The sequence below is a fragment of the Amblyomma mixtum genome, chromosome 7, assembly GCF_055824585.1.
Source record: "Amblyomma mixtum isolate Tamu chromosome 7, ASM5582458v1, whole genome shotgun sequence".
In the NCBI taxonomy this organism is placed as follows: Eukaryota; Metazoa; Arthropoda; class Arachnida; order Ixodida; family Ixodidae; genus Amblyomma; species Amblyomma mixtum.
Genome location: NC_143018.1, coordinates 26277523 through 26303926, shown reverse-complemented (window position 1 = coordinate 26303926; position 26404 = coordinate 26277523). Strand labels below are relative to the sequence as shown.

The 26404-nt window shown below is 46.7% G+C and overlaps 2 protein-coding genes across 2 annotated transcripts; both read right to left on the bottom strand.

The window, feature by feature from the left end:
- Nucleotides 1–3701: 3701 nt before the first annotated feature.
- Nucleotides 3702–10185, bottom strand: LOC149335409 (neuronal acetylcholine receptor subunit beta-2-like). The gene is made up of 7 exons (XM_089552101.1): nt 9979–10185; nt 9323–9474; nt 8824–8868; nt 7821–8118; nt 6322–6651; nt 4717–5040; nt 3702–3871 (listed from the first exon to the last, which is right to left on the bottom strand). The coding sequence occupies exons 1-6, from the start codon at nt 10058–10060 to the stop codon at nt 4718–4720; spliced, it is 1230 nt and encodes a 409-aa protein (XP_089408227.1). The 5' UTR covers nt 10061–10185; the 3' UTR covers nt 3702–3871; nt 4717.
- Nucleotides 10186–13869: 3684 nt separating this feature from the next.
- On the bottom strand, nt 13870–23460 carry LOC149335408 (neuronal acetylcholine receptor subunit beta-2-like). The gene is made up of 7 exons (XM_089552100.1): nt 23244–23460; nt 22218–22369; nt 21706–21750; nt 20226–20523; nt 19120–19449; nt 17226–17549; nt 13870–14607 (listed from the first exon to the last, which is right to left on the bottom strand). The coding sequence occupies exons 1-6, from the start codon at nt 23323–23325 to the stop codon at nt 17227–17229; spliced, it is 1230 nt and encodes a 409-aa protein (XP_089408226.1). The 5' UTR covers nt 23326–23460; the 3' UTR covers nt 13870–14607; nt 17226.
- Between the last annotated feature and the right edge of the window lie 2944 nt (nt 23461–26404).

The window sequence follows — 26404 nt, the reverse complement described above, 5'->3', positions numbered from 1 at the left end:
GACATTTGATTGAGACAGTGGAGACCATGCTTAATAGAGTTTTCGCTCTGTTCAAGCTGCGTTGAACCGAGATTTTTTTTTCACTAATCGCAGAGGCTACGCTGCACCACCGTGCATTCACTTCAAAATGGTAATCACGGGATCCGTTTTGGTGCAGACGTCACTAGTTTGAATCTAGAGGCGGGAAAATATTTAACTGCATTTGTCTCAGCAAAAGAAATGCAGTTTACGTGCTGGACAAACATCGGCATACCGACAGAGAACTATCAGTCGGACCTTACCGAGAACAAAAACTGAGCGAAGCTCTCGTCAGAGTCCCTTTTAACTCCTTTGACGTCTGCAACGGCACACCCGAGCGCGCGTTTCAGAACAACCTGTAAGGGCTGTTTGCACATTGTTTTTTAACTCGGTCCGTACAGCCTACCCTTTCAGCCACATATTATACACGGGTAATATAATTTCACAAGAGTAGAGCTCTGGCGACGCCAGAATATTATTTTTGGTTACTTCTTGACCGATTCACACACGGTGCTGTCAGTATTTTGCTACATTGCGACCAAAGTCGCGAGCAAATAAACACGCCGAGCATCACATCGGAATATTAACGTGACAATTTCACCACTACGCAGTGTACAGTTTTGTGACAGCGCGACTTGGTTTGTTCACACGAAAAAAGAGATATCAGCAACAACATCTGTGTTTTAAGCGGGCGACTGTTGATTTGTCATGACGGTACGAATAAACTGACTTCTTTTGGAAGCTGACCACAAACGAGCAGGTACTCTTTTGTAACGTTACCTTCTGCCGACTTCTCCGATTGTATTGTGCGCTTTAAAGCCACAGCACAAGAGAAGGGCTTAGCATGTTTGCATAACGCCTATGAAAAGTGGGAATTAAAGCACTTTTTCATAAAACGAGGAACGAGGAGGAAAATACAGCATAGTGTGATCCGCTACATACGAGATTCGCTTGCACAGAGACCCAACTGCGCATGCCCAGTGGCAGGTCTGCACCCCTCGGGCTATTTGCGCATGCGCAGATGGGCATCCGCGTGAAGGGATTGCGGTAGCAAATCGCTTATGACGCTACGCTGAACTTTTTAAAAATCTTACTCTGCGCGCAGCGCTTCATACAAGCTGTTGGTCTATACTGCGTGCTATTTGAAGTTATACTTGAAAATCAATTAAATCACAGTAAAGCCACTACATTTCATCGAAAATGGTTTATAAACTTCGCGCGTTGCAACGCTTACTGCAGTTACGGCGCGTTTTAGCGAAGCGCGATCCTCGACTCGCGGCAGTATCAGCTTCCGGAGGTCTCGACTGCGTCTGCGCAGTGGAAAGTATGTGCACCAACTGCGCACGGGGAGCTGGCGTCTGGAGCAACGGGTTCACGAAAATGGATCGCGGATCGCGCTATAAGTCTCTCTATTGTTGGGATATTATTATTAGCGTAGTAAATTGAATCCCCCCCCCCTCTCTGCCCCTACGTGCAAACGAACATCGAGCTTTGCTCTCAGCCTGTTTCCAACCATTCCCTTCCATCCTGGCGCGCCTGGCTGGTAGTTGTTCTTTCTTAATTCCCCTGCCCATTTTTTTCCTAGCAGACATTGCGGAATAAGTTAGGAAAGGGCTATTTGGTTTCAGCCCTGTTCGGTTCTCCATTCAAGAAAGACGTCAAGAAGAAAGGCTGGATATAGGGTGTTCAAATAAGCGGGAGGTGAGGAGGGGAGGAGATTTCAATGCTACGCTAATACTGCCGCGAATATTTATACTCTTAGTTTGTTCATTCTTCACGAAGACATCACTCTGTACACAAAACGAAGATAATCCTCACTTGAACAAGGCAGGGGGTGAATGAACCTGACCTTCCAAATAGTCGATGAGGCGCTCTAGGTCGGGGTCCGAGCGTTGCTGTTGTGCAAAAGACCTGTAGCTGATGGGTCCCAGGAAAGCGTCCTCATCGTCGTCCGGCGGCGGTGCATCTACAAAGACTCGTGACAAGCAGTCGGCGTCAGAGTGCTTGCGTCCTGACTTGTAAACGACGGTGACGTCAAACTCCTGGAGGCGCAGGCTCCATCGAGCGAGGCGGCCGGAGGGGTCCTTCAAACTGGCAAGCCAGCACAGTGCGTGGTGATCGCTGACCACCTTGAATGGTCGTCCTACAGGTAGGGGCAGAATTTCGACGTAGCCCAGATGATGGCAAGGTACTCCTTCTCAGTTGTCGAATAGTTAGCCTCGGCCTTGGACAGGGAACGGCTAGCGTATCCAATTACTTTCCCGTCGGTTTTCTGAACAAGGACGTCGCCTATAGGCACACGCTGCTTGCGTCGGTATGAACTTCAGTCTCGGCATTTTCATCAATGTGCGCGGCCTGGGGCCTGTGAACGACGCTGAAGTTCCTTGAAGGCTCCTGCTTACGGCGCTTCCTACTTCAATGACACATCTTTCTTCGCCAGTTGGGTCAGAGGCTAGGCGATGCACGAAATATTCTTCAGAAATCGTTGGTAATACGCGCACAGTCCGATGAATCTGCGCACAGCTTTCTTATCGGCTGGCGGTGGAAACAGTGCGATAACAGCTGTTCATTTTTATTTTCCTTCTTTGAAAGAGGAGTAATGCCGCGAATCTTTGTACTGTTTGTTCATTCTTCAAAGCAGCCGGTATACGGCTTTGTCACTTTTGTGTGCGATGTGAGGCGCCACCAGATTTATCTCGACTGATTGCATCCCTTTCCCCCACGGTAGCAAACTGGTTTCATCTAGCGGATAGCCTCTCCGCCTTTCCTCCTCCTCCTCCTCCTCCACAATGTTGTGGTAGCTATGCACCCGGTATCTCGAAAGTTCGCTATCAGCCCTAAATTGAGCACTGCCGAGAGCGGCGGCCATCTTGTTCGACGACCGCCGAGCAGGCTTCTTGCTTTCGCCGCCGCCGAGTCATTCAGTTCATTTTAGACGCAGGTAAGCCCAATAAGCAGTTTTATTTTAGAAGAACCTTTGGTAGAACGTCCACTGCGGGGCGCCCTGCTGTCTTCAAACTGCTTCTCGTACTCAAGAAGGTAGGGTTCAGGGCCCTTAAATCAGCCCAACGCGCCGCTGAAGCAGCGGGAAGTGACACTGGCCAGTTGCACCGAGGAAAACCAGGAGGCGCAAATCGCCATCGCCAAAGCGTCCACGGAAGCTAGTGGAGTGCTGGACTTAGGACCCCACCCACAATCCGATACGGTCTCCTTTTACACAATAAATGTTTATTTTTTCTCTCAGAGGCTGCGCTGTTTCCATTCTTCTTCAAAATAATGGCAACCCGTCCTTTTTGGCAAATACGTCAGGATTTTGAATCGACTGGCGGGAAGTTTTTTAAATACATTTTTTTTTCAGCGACTAAGGCGTCTTTTACTGCAGGACACGCATACAGCAGGGCACACAAGAGCTAGATAATAATTTTTTACCGAGAACAGTGATTTGATGTCGGCACCTCTTTAACAGCGCTTGTGCTACCATGACTCGATGGCGTGAAATATACGAGTACATTGAACGCCATCACAGTCTCACACCACATGTGTGATGGTCATTGCCTGCTTAATCAGCGTCTCATATGAAGCGCTTGGATTGGAGTTACCGTGGAGGTGTGACGCAGGCAGGAGAAGAATGGGGGGGGGGGGGGGGGTTACTTCCACATCCTGTAAGTAAGGAAAGGTGGACGCAGAGATATATGGCTGGTTTATTTGTCGCAACACTGTGACAACATGTTTAGATTTGTTCTCACGCAGAAGAACAACGGAATACCAGCACCGCCAATAACTTAACACTCGGTACCTGGGGCCAGTCGCGACTGTGTTGTGATGATACGAACTCCGTGTTGGATCTTGTAATCTGAAAGGAAAAACACACCATGTTTTCTTTGTGAGCTATGCGTGAGCTTTGCGGCTATGCGTTTCGGCTTGGTCGTGCGGGAGAAATTGCCCCAGGAGCGCGCGCAACTAGCGCACTGTAGAGTTACTGCATATGCTATACTGGAACTCTAGCGCACTGCGCTGCCTCGGCTGCGGGGCTGGTAACGCGGGACAACGGCGACGCCGCGAAACGCAGGAACGGGCGCCAAAGAACTGTGCTCTAAAACAGATGCCTCCCCACTTCCACTTCTTTCCATGGAATGTCCAAATGCGCACGCCATTACAAAAATATTTTAGAGGGTCTATAGACTGTCCATAGACATCTGTCTAAAAGTCTATAGACTCTCTTTAGACAAATCCTTGACAACAGTTTATAGGCAATGCAAATGCTATAGACAGTCTATAGATTTATGGCCATACACTTTCAGTATACTTTTGTTTGTAGACAGTCAATAAACTATGAATCGAAAAAGGTAAATATCTATAGGAAGGCAATAGAGTTTATAAGAAATCTGTAGACTGTATATAGACCATCTTTATAAGGGCGTTCAGCAGACAGTAGTTCTTTACAGTGTTAACAGGAATGAATGGTAGATAGATACCAGAGGAGATGAAACCCTTTGCAGCAGAACCCAGAAGAGGGAGGAAGGGTAAGGCTCAATCCGCTGACCCACGTTTTGACCAGATGACTTTTCTTCTAGCCCAAAAGAGAACGTCTCGTCGAGGCGTGGGTCAGCGGATTGAGGCCTTTCTCCCACCCCTTGTTCAAGTTTGGTCTAACAGCAGCCATTAATACGCGCATGCGTAGTGGCATTGTATACGCACTTCAGGCGTGGTAGGCGAGGAGGAACACGGCGTAGATGAGGAAGACGAGGCGATCCACTCCCTGGGCCACCAGGAACCACTCCTGGCGAGTGATGATGTCCTGCTTGTCCAGAGGAGAGGTAGCGTCCGCCAGCTGCTCGTGGTCGGCGGCGCGCGGTGCCGGCAGAGGACACAGGAAAAGAACGCGGCCCACGACTCCCTCTAACGTCGAGACCAGGAAGTCGGGTGGGCGGAACACCATGGGGCTCTTGACAATGTTGAGCACCAGGACCGAGATGAGCGTTGCCACGGCCACAGCAACGCAGGTGGTGCCCAGATACTGGACTGTTTGGACAGGAACAAAGCGTAGAAGGAGAAGTAAAGAAACATAACACACACAGTAGAGGCTACCTGGATTTTCTCCTTTCCCATATGGCGACTATTTCACAGCGATAACAGTACAGCCTACTCCAGGGTTAACCGCCCACAAACCTGGAACACGTGACCAAAGATTTCACGACCGTAATGGCCAGAGGTGAGCACAGTAATGCTCCGCTGTCAATGGTCTGACGGTGATCCCATGATCCTGGAGGGCTGGTATCGCTGTTTTCTTTTGCGACATACGTACCATTAGGCTCTTGCAGTACCTTAAATTTGTCTAAATCTCTTCTATACTGTTATCGCAGTAAGGAAAAAATTCAGAGACGATTATGATAGTCGGTAAAGCAAAATTTGAGTGCATCTTTCCACACACCACGTGCCACCGCTGCCAGGGGACGTGTTACGCTGCTAGCCACCCTCCGGGATATTTCCGTGGCAGCCGCCTTCCAGTTGTCCATTCCTCCGCTCTCGACGTGGCAGGTAGCGTTTCGCTCTGCTACTGCCTGCCAACACGCCACCTGTCACACGCCGTAACACGCCACCTGACACGCCACCTGACACGAGACCTGACACGTCACCTGACACGCCACGTGACACGTCACCTGACACGTCACCTGACACGCCACGTGAGATGCCACCTGACACGGCACCTGACACGCCACCTGACAGGCGGCGTGTTACACTGACGACGCCTACCGCCACGTGGAACGCAGGTACGGGCGCTTAAGATAGCAACCGAAGGATGTAAATTATTGACTGAGTGAATCGTTTATTAAACGCAAGTTCGTAAATGTAAGATGCCAATGTAAATTTGCTTAATATTCTTTGGTCTCAAAATCGCCCTCAATACTGGGCTCATAATCGCTACTTGGGCCACTTACAGAGTAAGCATGTGGAAGGGGAAAGAGGAAGAGGACCCCATATGCAAGGGGCACTTGTCACTACATTCCCACAAAAAAAGGAGAGGAGGTAAGTGCGGAATTCCAATCAAAAATTTCTCACTGCGGGAACAGAAGTCTCTCCTCTTCACTCTTAGGTCCGCCTTTGTCCTTATGTACCACAGAGGTGAAGCACATATGGCAGAGTAGCCAACGAGTGTTTTCAGAAAGCGTCTTACGTGGTGATCATTAGCTTTAAAGTCATTTGTGCTGGGCAATGTTTGTGATGAGTGTGCAGCAAAACGGAAAGCAGTAGTTCCTGCCTGCATGCCCTTGCACGTGTTACTTGTAGGGCCCCGTGACTCACCGATGCGCGGCGTGTGAATAGAATAGCCCAGGTCGTTCATCATGTTCTGCTTGATGAACAAGATGATGATGATACTGGCGCAGCCGAGCGTCACCTTCTTTCCCGACGAAGGCGGCAGCCAGAAGATGAACAGTGTGAGCATGGACACGGCCACGCAGGGCAGCACCACAGTGAAGCGGTATCCGGGTGAGTTTCGTTTCAGGAACAGCGTGAAGCTGAGGACCGGGTCTGAGCCCTGCTCCGGGTGCTGGAATTCGGTCGTGTCCATCGACTCGAAGTAACCCGTCCAGTCCGGGTGTTGCTCGTCGAACACTTGCTTCGCCAGTTTGCCTGAAGGCGAGGGTGCAGGTTAGGCGTTATGCAATACAGAGGGCAAAGGAACACATAGATCGTATTTGCCTCTTAAGAGAAACTGTTTTATTGGGGCACATATGTGGCACCAGGCGCTCACCGGTCGCGAGGGCACGCAGCTGATTTTTGCGAGCGGCCATCTGCTTGACACACACGGCCTGAATAGTGGTCTTTGAGGGACTTGTTGCTTACAGAAAAAAGTTTCCTGTTCCTTGAAACACAAGCTTAATTTAACAATTTCTGTCAGTGTTCATTCTTGTGGCCAGGGCTGGTAGCCGACAAGCAAAAAAAAAAAATGATGTGAAAACCTAAGCTCTGCCTTAACGGTTTCACGCGATAGCTTTGTTGAGCTCCAATATGCGGAATTGACCATTCTCGACTTTACATTCATTAATCCCTGGAGTCCTCATACAACTCCTGGCGGAGTGGTGCAGCGGTTAAGCGGTGCGCCATTGTCCTGGGACGGCAGGTGGCACCACTGGTGAGGCTTATGCGATACAGATTACTATGCTCGAGCAACCTTTCGTGACCAACCATTAACTTAACTTCCACCCGGAACTCTGTTCAATTTGCTCAGAATCCGGTGGGTAGGTTGTGATGACGCCACAAGGTCACGTGGCCTAGGTGGCCGACCTAATTTGTTTCTCTGGGGATTTTCCGTTCACAATGCTGACGACGACGACGCCGGATTTTCTGTGGAAGGAGAGCCTAAACGCTACCGCGTTGATATACATTTATATAGTGTCAGAGACGTGGCCGACCAATGAAAAAGGGCAAAATGAACTGTGATGAAGAATTGTCACAAAATATGGGCTATGGATCCTGAATATATCTGTGACCGTAAAAGATGGTTTGGTTTATGGGGTTTTACGTCCCAAAGCGACTGTCTCCGTACAGGAGTAGCGACAAACTAAAACTTGAAACCAGCTTTTCTCCGTCTTCAAGCTCAGACCTGCGCGCTGCCTCGGGCGTGTCCTGCTTTGAAAGAGCAAAATCACCTGTGTAGAGGCTTAGCGAAACCACCTCCACTCTCTTCAGGCGTTACCCTTGACCATGACCCTTGACCGATTGACCCGAGACCCTACATTGCATCACCGCGTGACCCTTGCCGAAGAGGGTGATTGCAAATATTAGCGGCACACGCGTACCGATAAGCTTGACCTTGTAGCCGTGCGCCCAGGAGGAGACGTTCATGGCACAGCGGTGTTCGTCGTACGGGTAGTCACGCAGGTCCATCTCGCAACGCAGGCCGAAGGTGACCAGCGGGCACCACACCACATTGCCGTGGTGGTCCGCCTTGACCGCGGAGAAGAGTTCCACACCGTATACGTTGTAGCTCTCATGCACCGACAGTGTCGGTGTCCACACCTCACTGGCGCCGAACGTCACTTCGGTCATGTCGTCGTACTCGCTTGGAGTCCAGGACAGGCCTTCGTCGATCCAGTGCTGGGGGCAGACCATCACCGGTTGAACTACGTTACTGCCATCGATTTAGGATGGAAAAGGAGGTGGTTCATTCACGTAAAAGTCGTGCGGCAAATATGAACACTGTAGATACGCTGGCATCAAGGCGTTCTTCATTGTCCTTGCACTATCTATGTTACTGCAAGGGTCCTTAGTTTGCTGCAGTGCTAGTGGTTTGTGAACGACAAACCAACGGGCCCAAGTTTCTCCTTCAGTGAAGGTTGTAGAAAGGCGATGCCTTCAGCGAACTACTATCTAACTCAAGGTCTAATCTGAAGCAGCATGATGTGGGCGAGAGCGGGAAGCGTTCTGATGTCATGAACGATGTCATGGAGTCATCGACGAGCGCAGTTACCCCAAATGCTGGTTCCTGACGATAGAAGTGCTACGGGCTTCACCGATTTTGCTCGCGCTACAGCAAGCACAACTGCCATGCATGGCGGTTATAATCGTGTTTACAAAAGCAAGTGAAAATCAAACGAAAAGCTGCAATAGCTCACGTCGATTCTAACAGATATTTTACTCGCTGATGGTTAAAATAAGAGGCATAATAACTACTTCGTTAGAGCACGAAAAGCCAGTGGTTGAGAGCGCAGCTACTTCTCTCTACCACCTATTCGACAGGTTCATTGACTAAGTATACTTATATGCGGCTGTGAATTAGCAGTGTTTCGAAATTTGTCTTACCATGCAGACGAATGCCGATACTGACATGTAGTCCCACTCAGGGCTCTGAAAACAAGAATAAAGTTTCAGTAAGGTATAATTAGGTATGAATAATTTTCGTACTCACTCAATAAAATAAAAATAAATGCATACGCATGCTACTTTTCAGAACATTCGCAACTGCATTCGTTATATTCGTAACTGAAAAGGGGTTATTCAGATGCGCCGAATATTTTTGTATCTTTATCCAATTTCTTCTGACGTAAACCAAACTGTTGCATAACTGTTTTTAGCAGTGAGCCCTGGTAAACACACTTGGTATTCTATTTTCTTACGGGGCGTGTCAGGCTGAATCTAGGGTAACCCTCAACAAATACAAACTGAATTTGAAGCTTGCTAAAAGGCGCAGCGAAAAATGTATTAGGCCTAGATTTTTTGTCAGATCTGATATATATTTCCATCTTGTTCTAGAGGGTGTCTTGCATTTCACTTACCTATTTTACTGTTGTTCGATACTCACCATATACCTCAACTGCTTAGCATAGACTGTGAAATTAACCACAGTGTCCGACGCATGACTGTTGAGAGGTTGGTAGGTCTTGTCATATTTTGCTGAATCAGTCAGGTTGTGACGAAGTTTCTTGAGTACCTGTTGGTCAATCTCTTTGGCACCTGCAAAATTGGTTAATAGGTCACTAAATGCGCTCTGCGACTAACTACGGCAAGGTCAGTGCTTTATATTTACGCAACGAAGAAATTCCCCTTATTTACCGGCTAATCCTTTCGCAATAAGTATCTGTAATACTGTTCATTATGCTACGCTTTTAACGTACTGCTGTTGCGGGCAACTGTCTCTTAGCATGTTTTTTTTTTTTCAAGCAGTGCAGCAGGCGTTGCAATTCCATTCGAGGATGCGTATTAAGATATCGACTTAGGCATATTTGGTCTATTCGTCTTGGCAGCCGAACCGATTTGTGCTGTGCGCCACCTTCATAATTATTGTAATCGTCATTATCATCATGATCAGTAGCTTTGCCGTGCGGACTGAAATACCAATCCGCCGCAAGTATGGTCCTGTGTGAACAGATTCTTGCACTTTACATTTATGCTACTAACACAAAGAGCTACCCTTCTTGCCAAAGGGATGAAACAAAAAGACAGTACAGTAGGGCTTACCTGAGGATGGAATGGTAGCAGTAATGTACAAGATGACGATGCAGACACCAAAGGAGCAGCTCCACAATCCGAACGCTGCCATGGCTGTTCCGGATTGGCGTTCAAGAGAGTGACCGATCCCGGTGCAACTGCGGGCCTGTCGAGCACACCCCCTAGCTTCACCGAAGCGACGATGCTGTTCGTTCAGCAAGAGGCGCTTGTTGTGTTGTTCCCACTCTCTACGAGAATCGCTCGACGTCACCGCAAGGTGGGCGTCTCTTACGCGGAGACCAGCGCCATCTTGCGCGTACCCCCTCCACCGTTCAGTGTAGTGATGGAAACCGGCTGACGCTTTGAATGCCTCGGCAGCGCCCTGACCGGTGCAAACCGATCGTAGGGTGTATTGTATTTCTCCAGCCGTCCTGGTTTCGATAAGCTTTGGGGTCTGGGGTCAAGTGGGACGACCGCAAAAGGTCGGAGAGACATTTTTGGCCTTTCGTCCTTGAAGGGGGCGTGGGGTGGACGTCAAGTCTTAATATACTACTCAAGTCCTAATATATAATATACGCGCGCGCGCGCGTACGCACGCGCGCGCGCACGCACGCACGCACGCACGCACGCACGCACGCACGCACGCACGCACGCACGCACGCACGCACGCACGCACCTCGAACAAGTTCAACAAAAAATTCAGTCTGTTATTAAGCTTGTTGTAAAGCTGATTCAAAGTGTTACAAAAAAGAAATCATGAGGCAAGATGCTTTCTTTTTTGACCTTTTACAAGAAAGTCAGAATTGAGACGTCTGAACTTATAGAAGTATGTGTCTGTCCCTTAATAATCTTTTCTGGAATGGAGTTCTACGAATCGCGGTCTTCATTTAAATCAAATGGTTTCGTCGTGACATGTCACTGCAACGTCATCTAGCAGCACATCTCCGCGGTACCAAGACTGTGCAGTAGTCGCATTGTGTATGGATGACACTCAAGAAATGCATTCTGCAAATTTGAGGTGGCACTTTCGGCCTGAAATTCATATCCTTCGCACCGAACTCCGACCTATGTGGTTAAAGAACTTTAGTAGTCGTGTAACAAATGTAGTAATAAAGTAATCTGCGTTGCATTATAATTTTTGTGATAGCTTATAAGAGTTATTGCTGAACTTATTTGGCGGTCATGGTGAAAGACGCACATTAAAAACAGGTCGCCATCAGTGACAGTGCTGGTGCTATCATAAATTCGCATTGATATTTGGCATTTGAGACAGAAGTGCAATGAAGTGTAGATTTAGTCCATGAACAGCAGTTCTGCAAAAAAATTACTATTTAGCGGTAGTTATAGTTTCCTTAAAAGAGGAAGGGTGGTTAAAGGATGAATGATGAAAAGTAACTTAATGTCGTCATATCTTAACTTTGGTTTATTGCGGGAACAAGGCTTCCATACAACACGGCTTCCATAGAAAACCGCGCATCTTAATATTTCTTTCTAGCAGTCGCGACTTGCGATTGCCTGGTTTCGAGTCAAGCTTTCTCGTACATCGTATTTAATTGTGAAGCAACTGTGAGACACTGCAAGATACTGTTGTGAACATGGTAATGGGAATGGCCTAAGCTTCCGATGGGTAGCAAAATATTCTTTTTAAAGTTAGTCCTGTGCTCACGAAGATTACTATGGAAAGCCGATAGCATGCGTTTTTGACAATAAATAACAGAAAACTATAAGCGTCGAGGAGGGGTCCCTCGGATACATGGATTGTTGCGGTGCAATCTAGCGATATGCAAATAGTTGCGTTCATAAACAACTTCCCGCTGAAAAGCGATTTTGTCCTGGAATCTGAGTGTGAGACGTCACGTAAAAAGAGGACAAATACGTGCAATACACTATTCTCCCGAATTCCTCTTTTTCGCTTTGCTTCACTGAACCTATTTTATTGTCTACAAATGTGGCTACTTATTTTTGATTCCTCGTGGCCAAATTAATGTTTAACACTTCTTTTATGATATTTTTATCTCTTTGTGATTTGTTAAAGGCCACTGGTTGAACGGTAGTTGTCTACGCTTGTTTTCTCAATGCCATTGTGCCGATTTTGTCGGGCCTTGCCCCTCAAGCCATGTCTTGCTTAGACAGGCCGCTCACAGAAAAGATTATATTAAAACTGGCAATAAAGATAAAATTCCTTTTATTACTATCATCATAATTAACCACTCTCATGCCCAGTGAACAAACAGGCAAACGAAAACAAAGAATAAATAAATTAGCAAAAAATAAGCATAAATTTCCCACTGTTGTTTTTTGTAGAGGCACTTTTTTAGGGTGCCGCCTGTCTGTTGTCTCCTTGTCTCTTTTTGTGTCCTTGTGAAATTATTTGCGCCTAGGTGGGATTTGCCCAAGTTTCAAGATGCAAAACCAACTAGCCCGTCAACATGCCTTACTGAGCACTTTTTTAGGCTTATTGGATGATGCATATCCAGTCTGGTTTTCAGTGTCGGACGAAGCGTAAAATAAACATAATCGCCGCCCCTCTGGTGCGAATGGAAATGGTGGATGCAGTCTTCACTCGGTAGCCGGTACCGTGAAACCATTTTTTATTCTTACGTTTTCAAGTAATAGAAACAGAAAACACACGTAACGTATAAAGGGGTTTACGTCGCGAATGACAACCAGGATTGCTGTTCCATCACATCTTACCAGCATCACTCTCTTTGGCAGCGTACCGTGCCGTGAAGGCCGCCTATTACAATGAAGAAATGGTGACCGTGGGGATGAAAATCAGGCGCCTCCTCAAATTCATTCATGACAAGAAGCCTTTTAAACTGACATTGAGGACAAATTAAAGTTGGAATTAACTGATGAAGTTCCCACTGAAGATCTCCGGAGTGCGGAATATTGATTTCATGAAAGATCCTCACTTCTTTTCTTTGTGAGAAGTAAGTTATGTGAGGGCAAAACAGCTTCGGCTTGCTTAGTAGCCCGCGCGTGTTTCGTGTACTTTGCCTAGGCTTCTTGTCTGCGACATAGAAGTGTTATACCATTCTTCGAAAAGTGCGTTGTGTTATTTTAAACGCCGTTCATCGGTCAATTGCTAGCTATCAATTTATTCATCGGCTGTTCTCGTCTTGTTATGATATCAAAGATTGGCTGTTGACATTCATGGCTGAAGTGTACACAGAACATTGCAGTTATTACAGCAGACTAGACACTTGAGGCCATAAGCAGTTGCCTCTTTAGTAATTAAAAAATTGGCGGGGGCTTAGCTTTGGTTAAACCTGGTAGGTTGCGAAAGCAGGTGTTTTATAGCGCATATGCAGCGGCTCTACTGGGAAGAGCGCGGCGCGCCGTGCCAAGCGGCCGCCGTTACCCGACGAGCCGAGTTGGTAGCCCGTCTCTTGCTCCTGGTATGACGTCACACCATTACGTCACTAGGCATGGTATGATGTCAGGGGTCATTCTAAAGGTCAAACGTAGCCCGTGGCCGCCGCTACGCGAAAGGCCGTTCTTGGGAGTAGTATTGCTTTCGCAATAAAATTTATGCTAGTCTTATATAACTGAAATAATTCAGACAGACGTCGACAATTAGTAGGATCTTTATGGTATCCCTGCAGAAAATTGAATATAAAATTTTTCGGAAAGTCTTTTTATAGGAATGATACTTGACAGTAGGTTGACCCCAAAACAGTCTGGGCACTCTTCTAATAACTAACGAAGGAAAGTAATTTTACATTCGAGCGTTTGTAGTAGATCTGTTGTATGCAACATGTAGCTGACTGGTAACGGGCATTATTATCCAGAAAAATGGCTTCCCAAACACAGCTTCGTCACAGAAGAGGATTTCCGAATTGTATTACCTCCGTGCGAAGCCAGACATTCTTGTGGAGGGAGCGAAGGCCCCGAAGGAACGGAGACAAGGCTCACTGGTTGCGTGGTAAACGTAAGACCAAACACCCTTTATTAAACGAGCACGCCGGTATGTATGCACTAAGTCATGTGACACTTATAAGCCAATTAACAAAAACATATCGACGAGGGCAAGTCACAAAAGAATCCACTAAACCGAGACAAGAACTAAAGTCACATATACAAATAACATATACTTCCTTACTTGTAGACAATAAAAACAATGACGAAAACAACGACCAGCACACGGCAGTTAACACAAAACTAATTACATGAAATTAAATTCAGCCTCAATACACTCTCCCTGAAAATGCATTGCACACAAACACTGAAATTGAATATACAGTCACCGAATAACAATCATACACTTCTCAGCGAAGCCGATTACACTAATACGAAAACACTTGATGATCCACGAAATTCACACTTGCACACACACTGAACTTGAATACACTCTCACACTCCCTTCCTCCAGGGCGTCCCCCAGGGTACTGTTTCTGGGCGTCCCCAGAACAGCTCTTTCTACGCAACCGGGTGCTACATAAAGGCACTTGCGCCAAAATTTTCGAAATGACCTCAATCAAGTCAATGGAAGACGTTCGTAGGTGTCAGATGACAGGTTTAAGTCACCTACTCTTTGAACCATGATGATGTACGTCTTGTTCTTCAGAGCAGTCCTTCTGGGGATGGAAGATGCTGTGGAGGTACCTGTCGTGGCCGGGACTGTGCTGGCCTGTGTGGGAAGTCACTGTTGGGTGTCTGTAAAGAAATTGCAGGAGAGTTAGGGTAGAGCACTGCACTGCTTTCACCCAGCATGAGTCATCTCACTTCACTTGCACAACCCCATGCACTGGGTAAGAAGACTGGTCCGTAGCGAACCGCTGAAAAGGCGACCGTGCCTGTCGTTGTTGGGATCAGGGACACTAGAAAGTGCTTCCTTTGATGTTTCACTGTTCGAGACCCCAAAGACTGTGGAGCCACTTGAGGATAACATGTCCCCATAGCACCACACGATGGTGACTACTGCACTGAGCCATGACTGAGTGAGTCACTCCCATTGCACGAAGCACTTTATGAAGACACTCGCCGTGGAAGGTTGCTCAGAACTTGCGGAAAAGATTGTCGACGAGGATAATGATGACATCGACACCATTGGAGTCGAGCTGTGTAGTCGGGCTGAGCGCAGTGTGAAGAAACTGAAGTGTAGCTCCGAGGATTGAGAGGTTTGAGAGGAAGACCGGAGACGGAGCTGATTGGCTAAGTTTTTAGAGGAAAGATCAAACACCGTTTATTAGATCAGGACGCAGGTGTATACAGGGTGTTTCACCTTAGACTTTCTGCAATTTTTAAAAATAAGCTATTTGAATTAGATGCGCGCTTTTTCTGGCATAGCATTGTCAGTGGTGTAGTATATCATAATTCAACTCAGACGTGCTAACTAGCAGGCTTGTTTACCAATATTTAATAGTTAACTTTTAAACTATTACCGTTGGGCTCCTTAATTATTGAGAGGCATGCAGCCCACCGTAGGTAATGTCCATATCCGTTTTTAGAATTTCGAGAACGCGATTATCCTGGGCGCTGTGGCCCAACAAATTTCGCCTACATCTCGCCAAAATACATGCGGTTTGAGAAGCTTGCAGGCAAAGCAACCTCTCCAGTGGACCTAACTCGTCGAAATAGCCAAAATTTGTTGGGCCACAGCGCCGAGGATAATCGCGTTCTCGAAATTCTAAAAGCGGATATGGACATTACTTACGGTGGGCTACATGCCGCTCAATAATTAAGGAGCCCAACGGTAATAGTTTAAAAGTTAACTATTAAATATTGGTTAACAAGCCTGCTAGTTAGCACGGCTTAGCTGCATTATGAAGTACTACACCACTGACAATGCTATGCAAGAAAAAGCGCGCATCTAATTCAAATAGCTTATTTTTAAAAATTGCAGAAAGTCTTAGGTGAAACACCCTGTATAACACACAACCACGCGCATGCGCACGCGCACACACGCACGCACTAAAGCGCTTCAATCACGTGACACTTATAACAAAATTAAAGAGTAGGACAAGTCATCTACAACTACAAGGACAAGTCAAAAGACAATCCACTAAACCCAAACAAGAAATAAAACAACATATACAACAATTGTATACTGTAGACACTTCCTACAGTTCAAACGCCGTTTTTATTTATATGTTGGCAAATATGCTCTCTGTAAGGCTCATTAGGTCTGAAAAAGAACATAAAACATTAGTGTACACTGAACATGCTGAGGCATGGCGTTTGTGCGGCATGTAATCTCTGATCATTATGTCCGGTGCCAAATGAAAGAATAGGCAGAAGGCAACTACGAAACAGCACACGTTAAAGAATCTCAGGGGGTCTAAATTAATCTTGAGCCCGCACCTACGGCGTTTTGTCCTTCCGAAAGTACTAAACTACAAAAGAAAGATGAAAGCTGACGAAGTTTCGCGCGTTTATTATCAAGAGCTTAGTATGATCTTGGTAAAAAAATTAAGAGGACGCTTAAGCTTCGACTTAACAGAAGATGCGATAGCGCCTTCTCCTCCATTTTGCGCTTTTTATTACTTTTATTTCTCATTTCTCAACGATTACCAATCCACAATCACATGACCTATCATGGTCATTGATTACAATCACAATTTCCGACCACATTACCGATTACCAGTCGCTATCTAGGCTACACTGCACGACATACTACGCCACTACATACTCATATACTGACATATACATAAACGCTATTTGTTTCAGCGCAATGAAGCTTCATAACACAGCCTTTTCATGCACGTAATTTCTGACGGCTAATTACCATATGAAAGTTTGTTTTTTGTTGTCTTTTAATTACTGTAAGATTAGTACGCCGCCCAAACACGCATTACCAAGTCATACACACCACAACGCGTTCACTAGGTGCTCCTCCAACACGCTAGAGCCAAGGTGTGGCCTATGTGTGGTGTGCCCGTCTAGCACGCAAAGGGCCTGGGTTCAAACCCAAATGCCGGCTATATTCTGATCTCAGGAATTCTCCGACTTTTGCCGGCTGACGACGGGCAACGCCGGGTTTTCAGCAGAACGCGCTCCTTAAGCTATCGCGTAAAATCCACTGAGAAACAGATGCCTCCTCCGTTTCAGCGAATATCAAAAGGCGCCTGTTGCCCTAAACATTTAGTTATTCGTGACAGCGTTCGGGACAGATAGCTGAGAAGAAATTCTTGGGAGATTATACTCGAACAAGGAGCAGTCTCTTGTCGAAGCCTGGCTCAACGGATTGAGGCCCTCCTCCCACCCCTTGTTGTTCAGGTTTGGTCTAACTCCAGTCATTCATACGCGCATGCGCAGTGGCGTAGTATACGCACTTCAGGCGTGGTAGGCGAGGAGGAACACGGCGTAGATGAGGAAGACGAGGCGATCCACTCCCTGGGCCACCAGGAACCACTCCTGGCGGGTGATGATGTCCTGTTTGTCCAGAGGAGAGGTGGCGTCCGCCAGCTGCTCGTGGTCGGCGGCGCGTGGCGCTGGCAGAGGGCACAGGAAAAGAACGCGGCCCACGACGCCCCCTAACGTCGAGACCAGGAAGTCGGGTGGGCGGAACACCATGGGGCTCTTGACCATGTTGAGCACCAGCACCGAGATGAGCGTTGCCAAGGCCACAGCAACGCAGGTGGTGCCCAGATACTGGACTGTTTGGGGCGGAACACAGCGCAGTAGAAGGGGTCAATTAATAAAAGAGACAAAAAAGACAATTTGGTCCTTTCCTTGTGGCGACGAAATAATAGAGAAAACGCCCCCTCCCACCTCCGACCCTCTTCCCAGAGTCCACTCCTAGGTTCAACGGCCATAGACCTGGATCACATGACCATAAATAGCACTTTCTTATTGCTGTTGGTTCAATGTTTAGGGGAATCCCTCAAGGTGGAGATGAATTGTAATAAGGGAGTAATTATTTGCCAGCTTACATCAAAGCGCAGTCGAACGGCTAGAAAGGAAACCTATACCGCTTTCTCAGAAACATCGCTGCTGATTGTGGGAAAGCTGTATAGCTTTCATTTGTAGCCGTCACGCTGCGCTCGGTTGGATGCTAACGAGTCATTCCCTCATTACAATTCTTCTCCACTTTGGGGGATTCCTGTAAATAATGGAACACCATTTCCACCTCGAATTTTTCATTAATTCGCTCCCTCCCTACCGTATGCTACTTGCCCTAGTTAGCTCATTTGGTAGAGCGACTGATCCGGAGAGGCAGCGGCCTCGGGTTCGAACTCCGGACCAGGACGAATTTTTCTTCACCTGCGAACTTCTTAGAAAGCTGTATAGCGTTTCTTTGTAGCTGTTAGATTGCGCTTGGTGTATGTTAAGGAGTACTTACTCCTTTATTACATTCTTATTGGCCAGAAGGAGAGCGCAGTAACGCTTCCTTCTCATTGTTCTAAACGTCCTCTGGTGATCTTTGAGGGCTGACGGCGTAATTTGTGTTGGGAGAGATGTACTACCAGACTGAACATCACTTTCGATCTTTCCGAATCTCCTGTATACATTCATCGCAGTAAAAACAAAAGCAAAATTCGCAGGAACCAATCGATGTAGATGTCTGACCGAGTGAATCCCTTATTAAGCGCGTTTATAAACCCAAGAGGCGGATGTACATGGGATAATATTCCTTTCCTCGGTGTCAGCGGCAATCATTAAGCGTATAGTTTATGCTCTCAATGCATATGAGGGCCCAGAGACGCGGCTTTGTACGAATCCTCATGCACCAAATCTTGACGCCGAGTTAATGAGATGACATTTAAGATTGTCGTTAGTAGGCCGCGATATTATGGCAATGATTATGTAATCGTACAGGGGCTCATTTAACGGCCACCAACAGAATAATTAAGCTTGAGGAATGGGGTTAAGGAAGGATATATATAGAGGTCCCCATATTCAACGGGCACCTGACTGCTGCATTCGCAGAAAAAATGGGAGAAGGTAAATGTTGTACTTCGTTGGAAAATTTGTCGCTCAGGGCACACAAGTTCCTCTCCTCCACTCTTAAGTCCGCCTTTGTAGTTGTGTACTGCAGGAATAAGGTACAGCTGGCAGAGTAGCCAATGAGTTTCTTTAGAAACGTCTTACATGGCCATCATTGGCTTTAAAGTCGCTTGTGCCGGGCAAAATTCGTGGTGAGGCGAGTGCAGCAAAACTTAAAGCATGAAGTAGCCCCTGCATGCATGCCCATGCATGCGTTACTCGGGAGGTCACGTGACTCACCGATGCGCGGCGTGTGGACGGAGTCGCCCAGGTCGTGCATCAGGTTCTGCTCGATGAGCAGGATGATGATGATACTGGCGCAGCCGAGCGTCACCTTCTTCCCCGACGAAGGCGGCAGCCAGAAGATGAACAGGGTGAGCATGGACACGGCCACGCAGGGCAGCACCACAGTGAAGCGGTATCCGGGTGAGTTTCGTTTCAGGAACAGCGTGAAGCGGAGGACCGGGTCTGAGCCCTGCTCCGGATGAGGGAACTCGGTTGTCTCCATCGACTCGAAGTAGCCCGTCCAGTCCGGGTGCTGCTCGTCAAACACCTTCTTGGCCAGCTTGCCTGGAGGCGAGGGTGCCGGTGAGAGGAGATACGATATGAGCGGAAAAGTTATACATAGGTAGGTCTTATCTGCATCCCCTTTTAATATGGGCGGTGGAGGGTGCCCCTCGTCTAGGAAATATTTCGTGCTTTTAATCCTGATCTGGTTATTTCTTTTTCTAATATACTAAGCAATATACGTATGCCGTATTTCGTAGTCTCATAATCGTTGCAAATAAATGGAAAAGGGGAAAGTGATGAACTACTCTGAAGTAGTAGTAGTAGTAGTGGTTATTTATTGGTACATTTAATATGGAAGGTAGAAGAATGTTTGCTGCCCCGGCATCTGCTATCGCAGCTGGAAGCACCTGAGCTGGGGCAGCGAAATAAAGGATAGCAGACAGTATGCAGAAGTGAAATGAAAGGGGTGAGGGGATAGTAGAAAGGACAGGGGACTACTCTGAAGAATAACTCTGAAGAATAACTGCAGAATATGGCTTCTCAATACATTTTCCACCGTACAGGAGCAGCCAAAAGCTACAATTTGAAACCAGCTTTTCTCTGTCTTCAAGATCACACCCGCGCTGCCTCGGACGTGCCCTACTTTTAAAGAGGCATAGGGAGGCATAGGGGGGCATTAGTGTGGATGCATAGGGTAACGACCAAAAGACTCTTCTTTTAAGGCGTTACCCTTTACCGTGACCTTTGACCACCGATTGACCCGAGACCCTAGATTTCATCCCCCGCGTGACCCTTGGCGAAGAGGGTGGTTGCGAACATTAGAGATACACGCGTACCGATCAGCTTGACCTTGTAGCCGTGCGCCCAGGAGGAGACGTTCATGGAGCAGCGGTGCTCGTCGTACGGGTAGTCGCGCAGGTCCATCTCGCAACGCAAGCCGAAGGTGACCAGCGGGCACCACACCACGTTGCCGTGGTGGTCCGCCTTGACCGCCGAGAAGAGGCGCACGCCGTACGCATTGTAGCTCTCGTGCACCGAAAGTGTCGGTGTCCACACCTCGCTGTCGCCGAACGTCACTTCTGTCATGTCGTCGTACTCGCTTGGAGTCCAGGACAGGCCCTCGTCGATCCAGTGCTGGGGGAGACCACCGACCGATGAACCACGTTATTGCCATCGGTCCAGGATGGAAAGGGAGGTGGATCGACGAAGAAACGGTAACACAGCAACCGATAAAGAGCACTGGAGAGACCTTAACTTTAAGGCACTATTTACTGTCCCTCGACTGCCTCTGCAACTCAACACTATACCTTTACTGTTCACCTCTTAACGGTCCCTTGTTTACTGCTACTTTACTGCTTTGTGAACGGTGAATAACCAAGAGGCCCATGTTTTCATGACGTTAGTGAAGTTTGCGGGAGGGCAAACTCTTTAGGAAACGACTATCTTCTTCAGGGTCTGATCTCAAGCGTCATGTTGTGGGCGTGAGGTGGGTGCGATCACGCATCATGCATGAAGTCTTCAAGAACGAGCGCTGTACCACCAGGTGCTTGCGCGTGACGACAGAAACGTCACGGGCCTTCCTGCAATCACGAAGGCGTGAAAGTGTGCTAATTCCATGCATTTTTTGTCGGAAAAAGCGCCTCGTTTTTTTTTCATGGACTGACAACATTCTTTTAATATTGGCGTTTACGACACAAAGTTCGCTGTTCGTCTGTACCCTGCTCCTTCCGCGCCTTGGCCTTTCACAGTAGGCAGTTTGCTAACAGCTGAAATTTATGAACCTCGCTGAAAAATAAAATGTTAAGGCATGGGCTACGTAGCAAATTTCAAGTCTGCAATTGCTCGAGTTTGAACTGGTGGGCGTCTGTGTTCCACATACGGGCAGGTTAATTAATTTAATCGGATTTTCGGCACACTCTCTCACCGTTTGCGCGTGAGTCCTCTTGAGAGAAAGTGGCTGTTCTTTCAGTATTAAAGCACCATCTCATGTAACGCACACGTTAAACTTCGCCCTCTTTTTTTTTTGCTACAGCAAGTACAACTACAATAAATGACAGTTGTAATCTTGTTCATAAAAGGAAATAAAAATCAAAAGAAAAAGGTATAAAGGTTCACGTCGATTTTAAACGACAGTTCACTCACCTCTGGTAAAACTAAAAGGCGCAAAGACACTTTCGTTACAACACAAAAAAACCAGTGGTTGAAAGCATAGCTTTCTCTTCTCGACCGTCTTATGTCTGTATTGGGCAGGTTCATTTAGTAAGGATCCGACTTAAATGCTTTTTAAAAGCAGGGTTTCGAAATTTGTCTTCTTACCATGCAGACGAATGCCGATATTGACATGTAGTCCCACTCAGGCATCTGAAAACAAGAACAAAGTTGCAGTAAGCTGCAATTAGGAATGAATAACTACCGCAATTGTTTAGTAAAGTAAAACGAATTGCATGCGTTTGCTTTTTTTTTTTTTCAGAACACCCATAGTTGCTTTAGCAACAACCGCCACTGAAAACAGGTGATTTGGACATGCCGGATATTTTGCCAAACTTAATCAATTGATTCTGAAGTAAACCGAGCCGATATATAATCGTATTTTTATCTGTGAGTCCTGGGGAAATAGAACTGGTATCCGTTTTTTTTTTAGTGGGCGAGTAAGGGTGACTCTAGCGTAACCTTTAATAAGTTTTTACACAAAGTGAATCTAATGTTTTCTGAAAGGTGCAGCGGGAAAAGTATTTGGACTGCATTATTTTCAGACCTGATATATATTTATTTGTTCTAGAGATTGCCTTGCATTTCTCTGACATATTTTGCTGTTGTTCAATACTCACCATATACCTCAATTGCTTAGCATAGACCGTGAAATTAACCACTGTGTCCGACGCATGACTGTTGAGAGGTTGGTAGGTCTTGTCATATTTTGCCGAATCAGTCAGGTTTTGACGAAGTTTCTTCAGTACCTGCTGGTCAATCTCTTTCGCACCTGCAAAAAGGGGTTAATAGGTCACTCAAAGCGCTCTGTGATTAAAGTCTTGTTCATTAACTGATGGCGAAGTTCCCACTTTACATTCACAGTACGGCGAAATTCCTCTTCATCCATAGGATAGTCTTTTTGCAATCGCCATCTATAATGCTGTTTATTATGCAAGGCTATTAACATACTGCTGTCAACTGCAAGGTTCTTGGACATCAGTTTTTAATTGTGGGGCAACTGCGGAATATTGTAGGCTACGGTTATGGAAATATTGGAGGTAATCTTCCTTGTAAGTTTTGCCCCTAGCTCACATCGAGTAGTTAGGACTGCGACAGAAAACCAGTGGGAACTATTTTGACCATATCAAAAGCGTTAATAGGAAAAAAATGCGTCTACCAAGGAGAGATCTGCAGATATATATCGATTGTTATATTGTTGTTTACAATATCTGAAGAAACTGCGCTTATGAGCAGCATCCGGCTAAAAAATGCGCTTGTCGAGAATTCCTGGTTATCTTCTTACAAATATCGGCCAGCATACTTTTTTTCTTCTTTCAAACAGTGTAGCACCTGTTACAATTCCATTCGAGTATGTGTATGAAGATATTCAGTTAAGCCTATATGCTTTATTTTCTTCCCTAGCTGCCGTCGAACAAAACAGATTCTGTGCTATGTGGCATCATCACAATGATCGTAATTGCCATCATCGTCATGATCTGCGGCTTGGCCATATAGGCTGAAATACGAATCTCTGGTGTCACAGGTCTGGTCCTGGGAGGCCAGACTCTTGTAGGCTACATTTCTGCACGCAACACCACAAAGGCAACCTTCTTGCCCCAATAAAATAATGAAAATCAATGAAAAGAAAGCATAGTAACGCTTGCCTGAGGATGGAATGGTAGCAGTAATGTACAAGATGATGATACAGACACCAAAGGAGCAACTCCACGATCCGAACCCTGCCATGACTTGTCGGGAATGGCGTTCAAGAGAGCGGCCGATCCCGAGGCAACTGCAGGCCTGCCGAGCACACCCCCTAGCTTCACCGGAGCGACGATGTTGTTCGTTCAGCAAGAGGCGCTTGTTGTGTTGTTCCCACTCGCTACGAGAATCGCTCGACGTCACCGCAAGGTGGGCGTCTCTTAGCGGAGACCACCGCCATCTTGCGTGTAACCCCTCCACCGTTCATGGTAGTGATGAAAACCGGCTGACGCTTTGAACGCCCCAGTGGCGCCCTGCCCGGTGCAAACCGATCGCAGGGTGTATTGTATTTCTCTACTTGCCCTGGTTCCGATAAGGTTTGGGGTCTGGGGTCAAGTGGGACGACCGTAAAAAGGTCGAAGAGACATTTCTTGCCATTCTGCCTTTGGGGGGGGGGGGGAGACGGGAGGTCAAGACCACGCGTAACGTAAACGCACACGCAAGCGACACACACACGCACGCACTCCCCCCCCCCCCTCCCCCCACAACACACACACACCAACTTGAACAAGGGTTCAGCCTGCCATTAAGTTCGGCGCAGATCTTTAATGGAGACCACCACAAAATAGAAATCAGGCAGCAAACATGTTTTTACAGGAAATATCACAATGAAAAGACCCTGTGACGCTACGTCACCTGTGACTCTGCTTATAACTCTTCTGAACTCGGGATCTGTTAGTCGTGAACTTTATCTAAATTAGGCGATACCATGGAGTCTCCTTATTGCAACGCTACCTAACAAAATGCTTTAGTCGTTTGCGAAATATGGACGTGTAGCATTTTGTACATATGGAACTTGAGAAATGCACAATAGTTTTGTGAGGATACTGTCAGCCTGAAATTCGTACCTTCCATTCCGACGTCTCTACTACGTGGTTAAATTAGTCTCGTAGTCTTGTAAATCATATAAGAATGCAGCATGTGTTTCGCGCTACATTGATTATGCTCGCTTACACTAGCAGAGTAATTGGTAAGCCTACTTAGCGGTCGTCGTGCGGACACAAACAAAAAACAAGTCTCCCAAACTGACAATGCTGAAACTCTAGAGAATTTGCTGTCATGCATGCTTAGCATTTGAGAAAAAGTGCAATAAAGTCTAGACTTCTTTCATGGACAGTGGGTTTTCAACAGCTGATAATTTAACGGTAGATAAACATTCCTCATAAAAGAATAGTGGCTAAGGAATGAATTGTGAAAAGTAACTAGAAGTCAATTTAATGTTACGAGGTGGCAAGCCTAGGAAAAGCACGACATGATGACAGATGATAATATGGTTTAATGGCTGTGGGCCTAGCACGAGCGCTCCGTCTCGCGCCACTGCCCTCTTCTTCTTCGTAACACGACCCGGGTCCTCCGAGCGATCGTCCCGATCGATTGGTTAAATTCTCGAAGATGAGGTGGCGATGACCATGAACACAAAGGATAGAAGAAAATGAAAGGCTTGCCACCAAGATGAACGAGATGATCCGATGAATGGTTGTCCCTGGAGCTTCAGGTCCAGCGGTCGGTCGCCCACAGCCGAAGGTCAGGGGTTGAGGACTCGCCGGACAGCTTGGGCGGGGGTGCCGTCTTGATTCGGGTCGTCGTCGGGTCATGCTGCGTCTGGTCCTGGTCGTCGTGTCTTGTGGTCGGGGCTGGGGACGGGGCTGGGGAAAGCGGCTGGTCGGTTCTGGTCAGGTCGGGCTCGGGTTGAGCTGGCGGCGGAGTCCAGGTCCCCTCGGCCAACGACGAAGGCGAGCAGAAGGTGGCGATGCTCCAGGGACCAGGATGACGAGGAGGAACCCGCACCTCACACCAAATGTTACGAGGTGGCAAGCCTAGGAAAAGCACGACATGATGACAGATGATAATATGGTTTAATGGCTGTGGGCCTAGCACGAGCGCACCGTCTCGCGCCACTGCCCTCTTCTTCTTCGTAACAATATCTTAACATTGATTTTAAGCGGGAATAATGAATGAAATGAATCAAGCACAGCTGGCGCACAATGCCATGCCTTTGTAAAATTTTCCTTTAGACAAATGACATTCGCTTGCGTTAAGCATACAACCATTCTCTTGCCCCGAGAACAAACAATCGAACGAAGAGAAAGAAAGAATAAATATGCAGAAAATTACCATAAATTTTGCCCTGCAGGTTTCCACGGAAGCATTTTTAGTATCCCATTCAATGAAGCAATTCCAGTCTGGTTTTGGTTGTCTCATGAAGCATGAAACAAACTATACTCGCAGCTTGTCTTCTCTGAAGAGAAATTGTGGATGTAGTCTTCTTTATTTTTACTTTTTCCAACTTCATTCTTTTAATTTTACTTCTCTGTTATCTTACTTTTAACTTTCCATATTATTATTTTGCCTTTTTTTCTTGCATATTTATTCTTATTTTTTCGATTAACAGAGGCAGGTGACACCAATAACTTATTAAGCGCTTTGCGTCGATAATGATAGCCAGGGTTGCTATTCGGCCAAAGCTTACTGACATCACAGTCCTTTGTGGCATATGCGCCGTGAAAGCCGCCTATTAAAAGTACCGATACGGTGGCTGAGGCGATCAAATTCCGGTGTCTCCTCGAGTTCATTTATAATGTGGTCTGTCTTTTAAAGTGACAATGAGAGCAAATTGAAGTTGACGTGGACTGATTGTTCCCTAGTGATGCTCACCGAAGTGAGGAACCCGATGATATCGAAAAATTTGCGGAAATCTGTATGCTTTTCAAAACTTTTCCGTATGGCTTCCAAATCCTTTCTATATAGTTTCCAGCTGATTTATGCATCATGTGGATGACATCATGAGGGTTTAATACAAATCTTGACTTTCCCTTATGCTTTGACCGTTTTTGTCCGTATAGACTATGTATGTTCTCTATGGCATCCATATGAGTCACATGAAAAACGTAATGAATTGTGAGAGTGGTCCTATGGAGCATTGTACTAGGACTGCTGCTTTTTAACAACAAAGAGGCTACTTTCAAATAACCAAGAAATTAGCGAAAGACGATAGACACGCAACGCCACCAGTGACATTACCCACTACTAAACGGCAGTGTCGATTGGTGAGATGTTTTGTCGA

Coding starts and splice junctions, on each gene's coding strand:
- LOC149335409 (XM_089552101.1), bottom strand. CDS start 10,060: ATGGCAGCGTTCGGATTGTGGAGCTGCTCCTTTGGTGTCTGCATCGTC. Junction 8,869..9,322: donor CTAAGCAGTTGAGGTATATG/GTGAGTATCGAA, acceptor TCTTGTTTTCAG/AGCCCTGAGTGGGACTACAT. Junction 8,119..8,823: donor TATCGGCATTCGTCTGCATG/GTAAGACAAATT, acceptor GTCTGCCCCCAG/CACTGGATCGACGAAGGCCT.
- LOC149335408 (XM_089552100.1), bottom strand. CDS start 23,325: ATGGCAGGGTTCGGATCGTGGAGTTGCTCCTTTGGTGTCTGTATCATC. Junction 22,370..23,243: donor TGCTACCATTCCATCCTCAG/GCAAGCGTTACT, acceptor CCCTTTTTGCAG/GTGCGAAAGAGATTGACCAG. Junction 20,524..21,705: donor TATCGGCATTCGTCTGCATG/GTAAGAAGACAA, acceptor GGTCTCCCCCAG/CACTGGATCGACGAGGGCCT.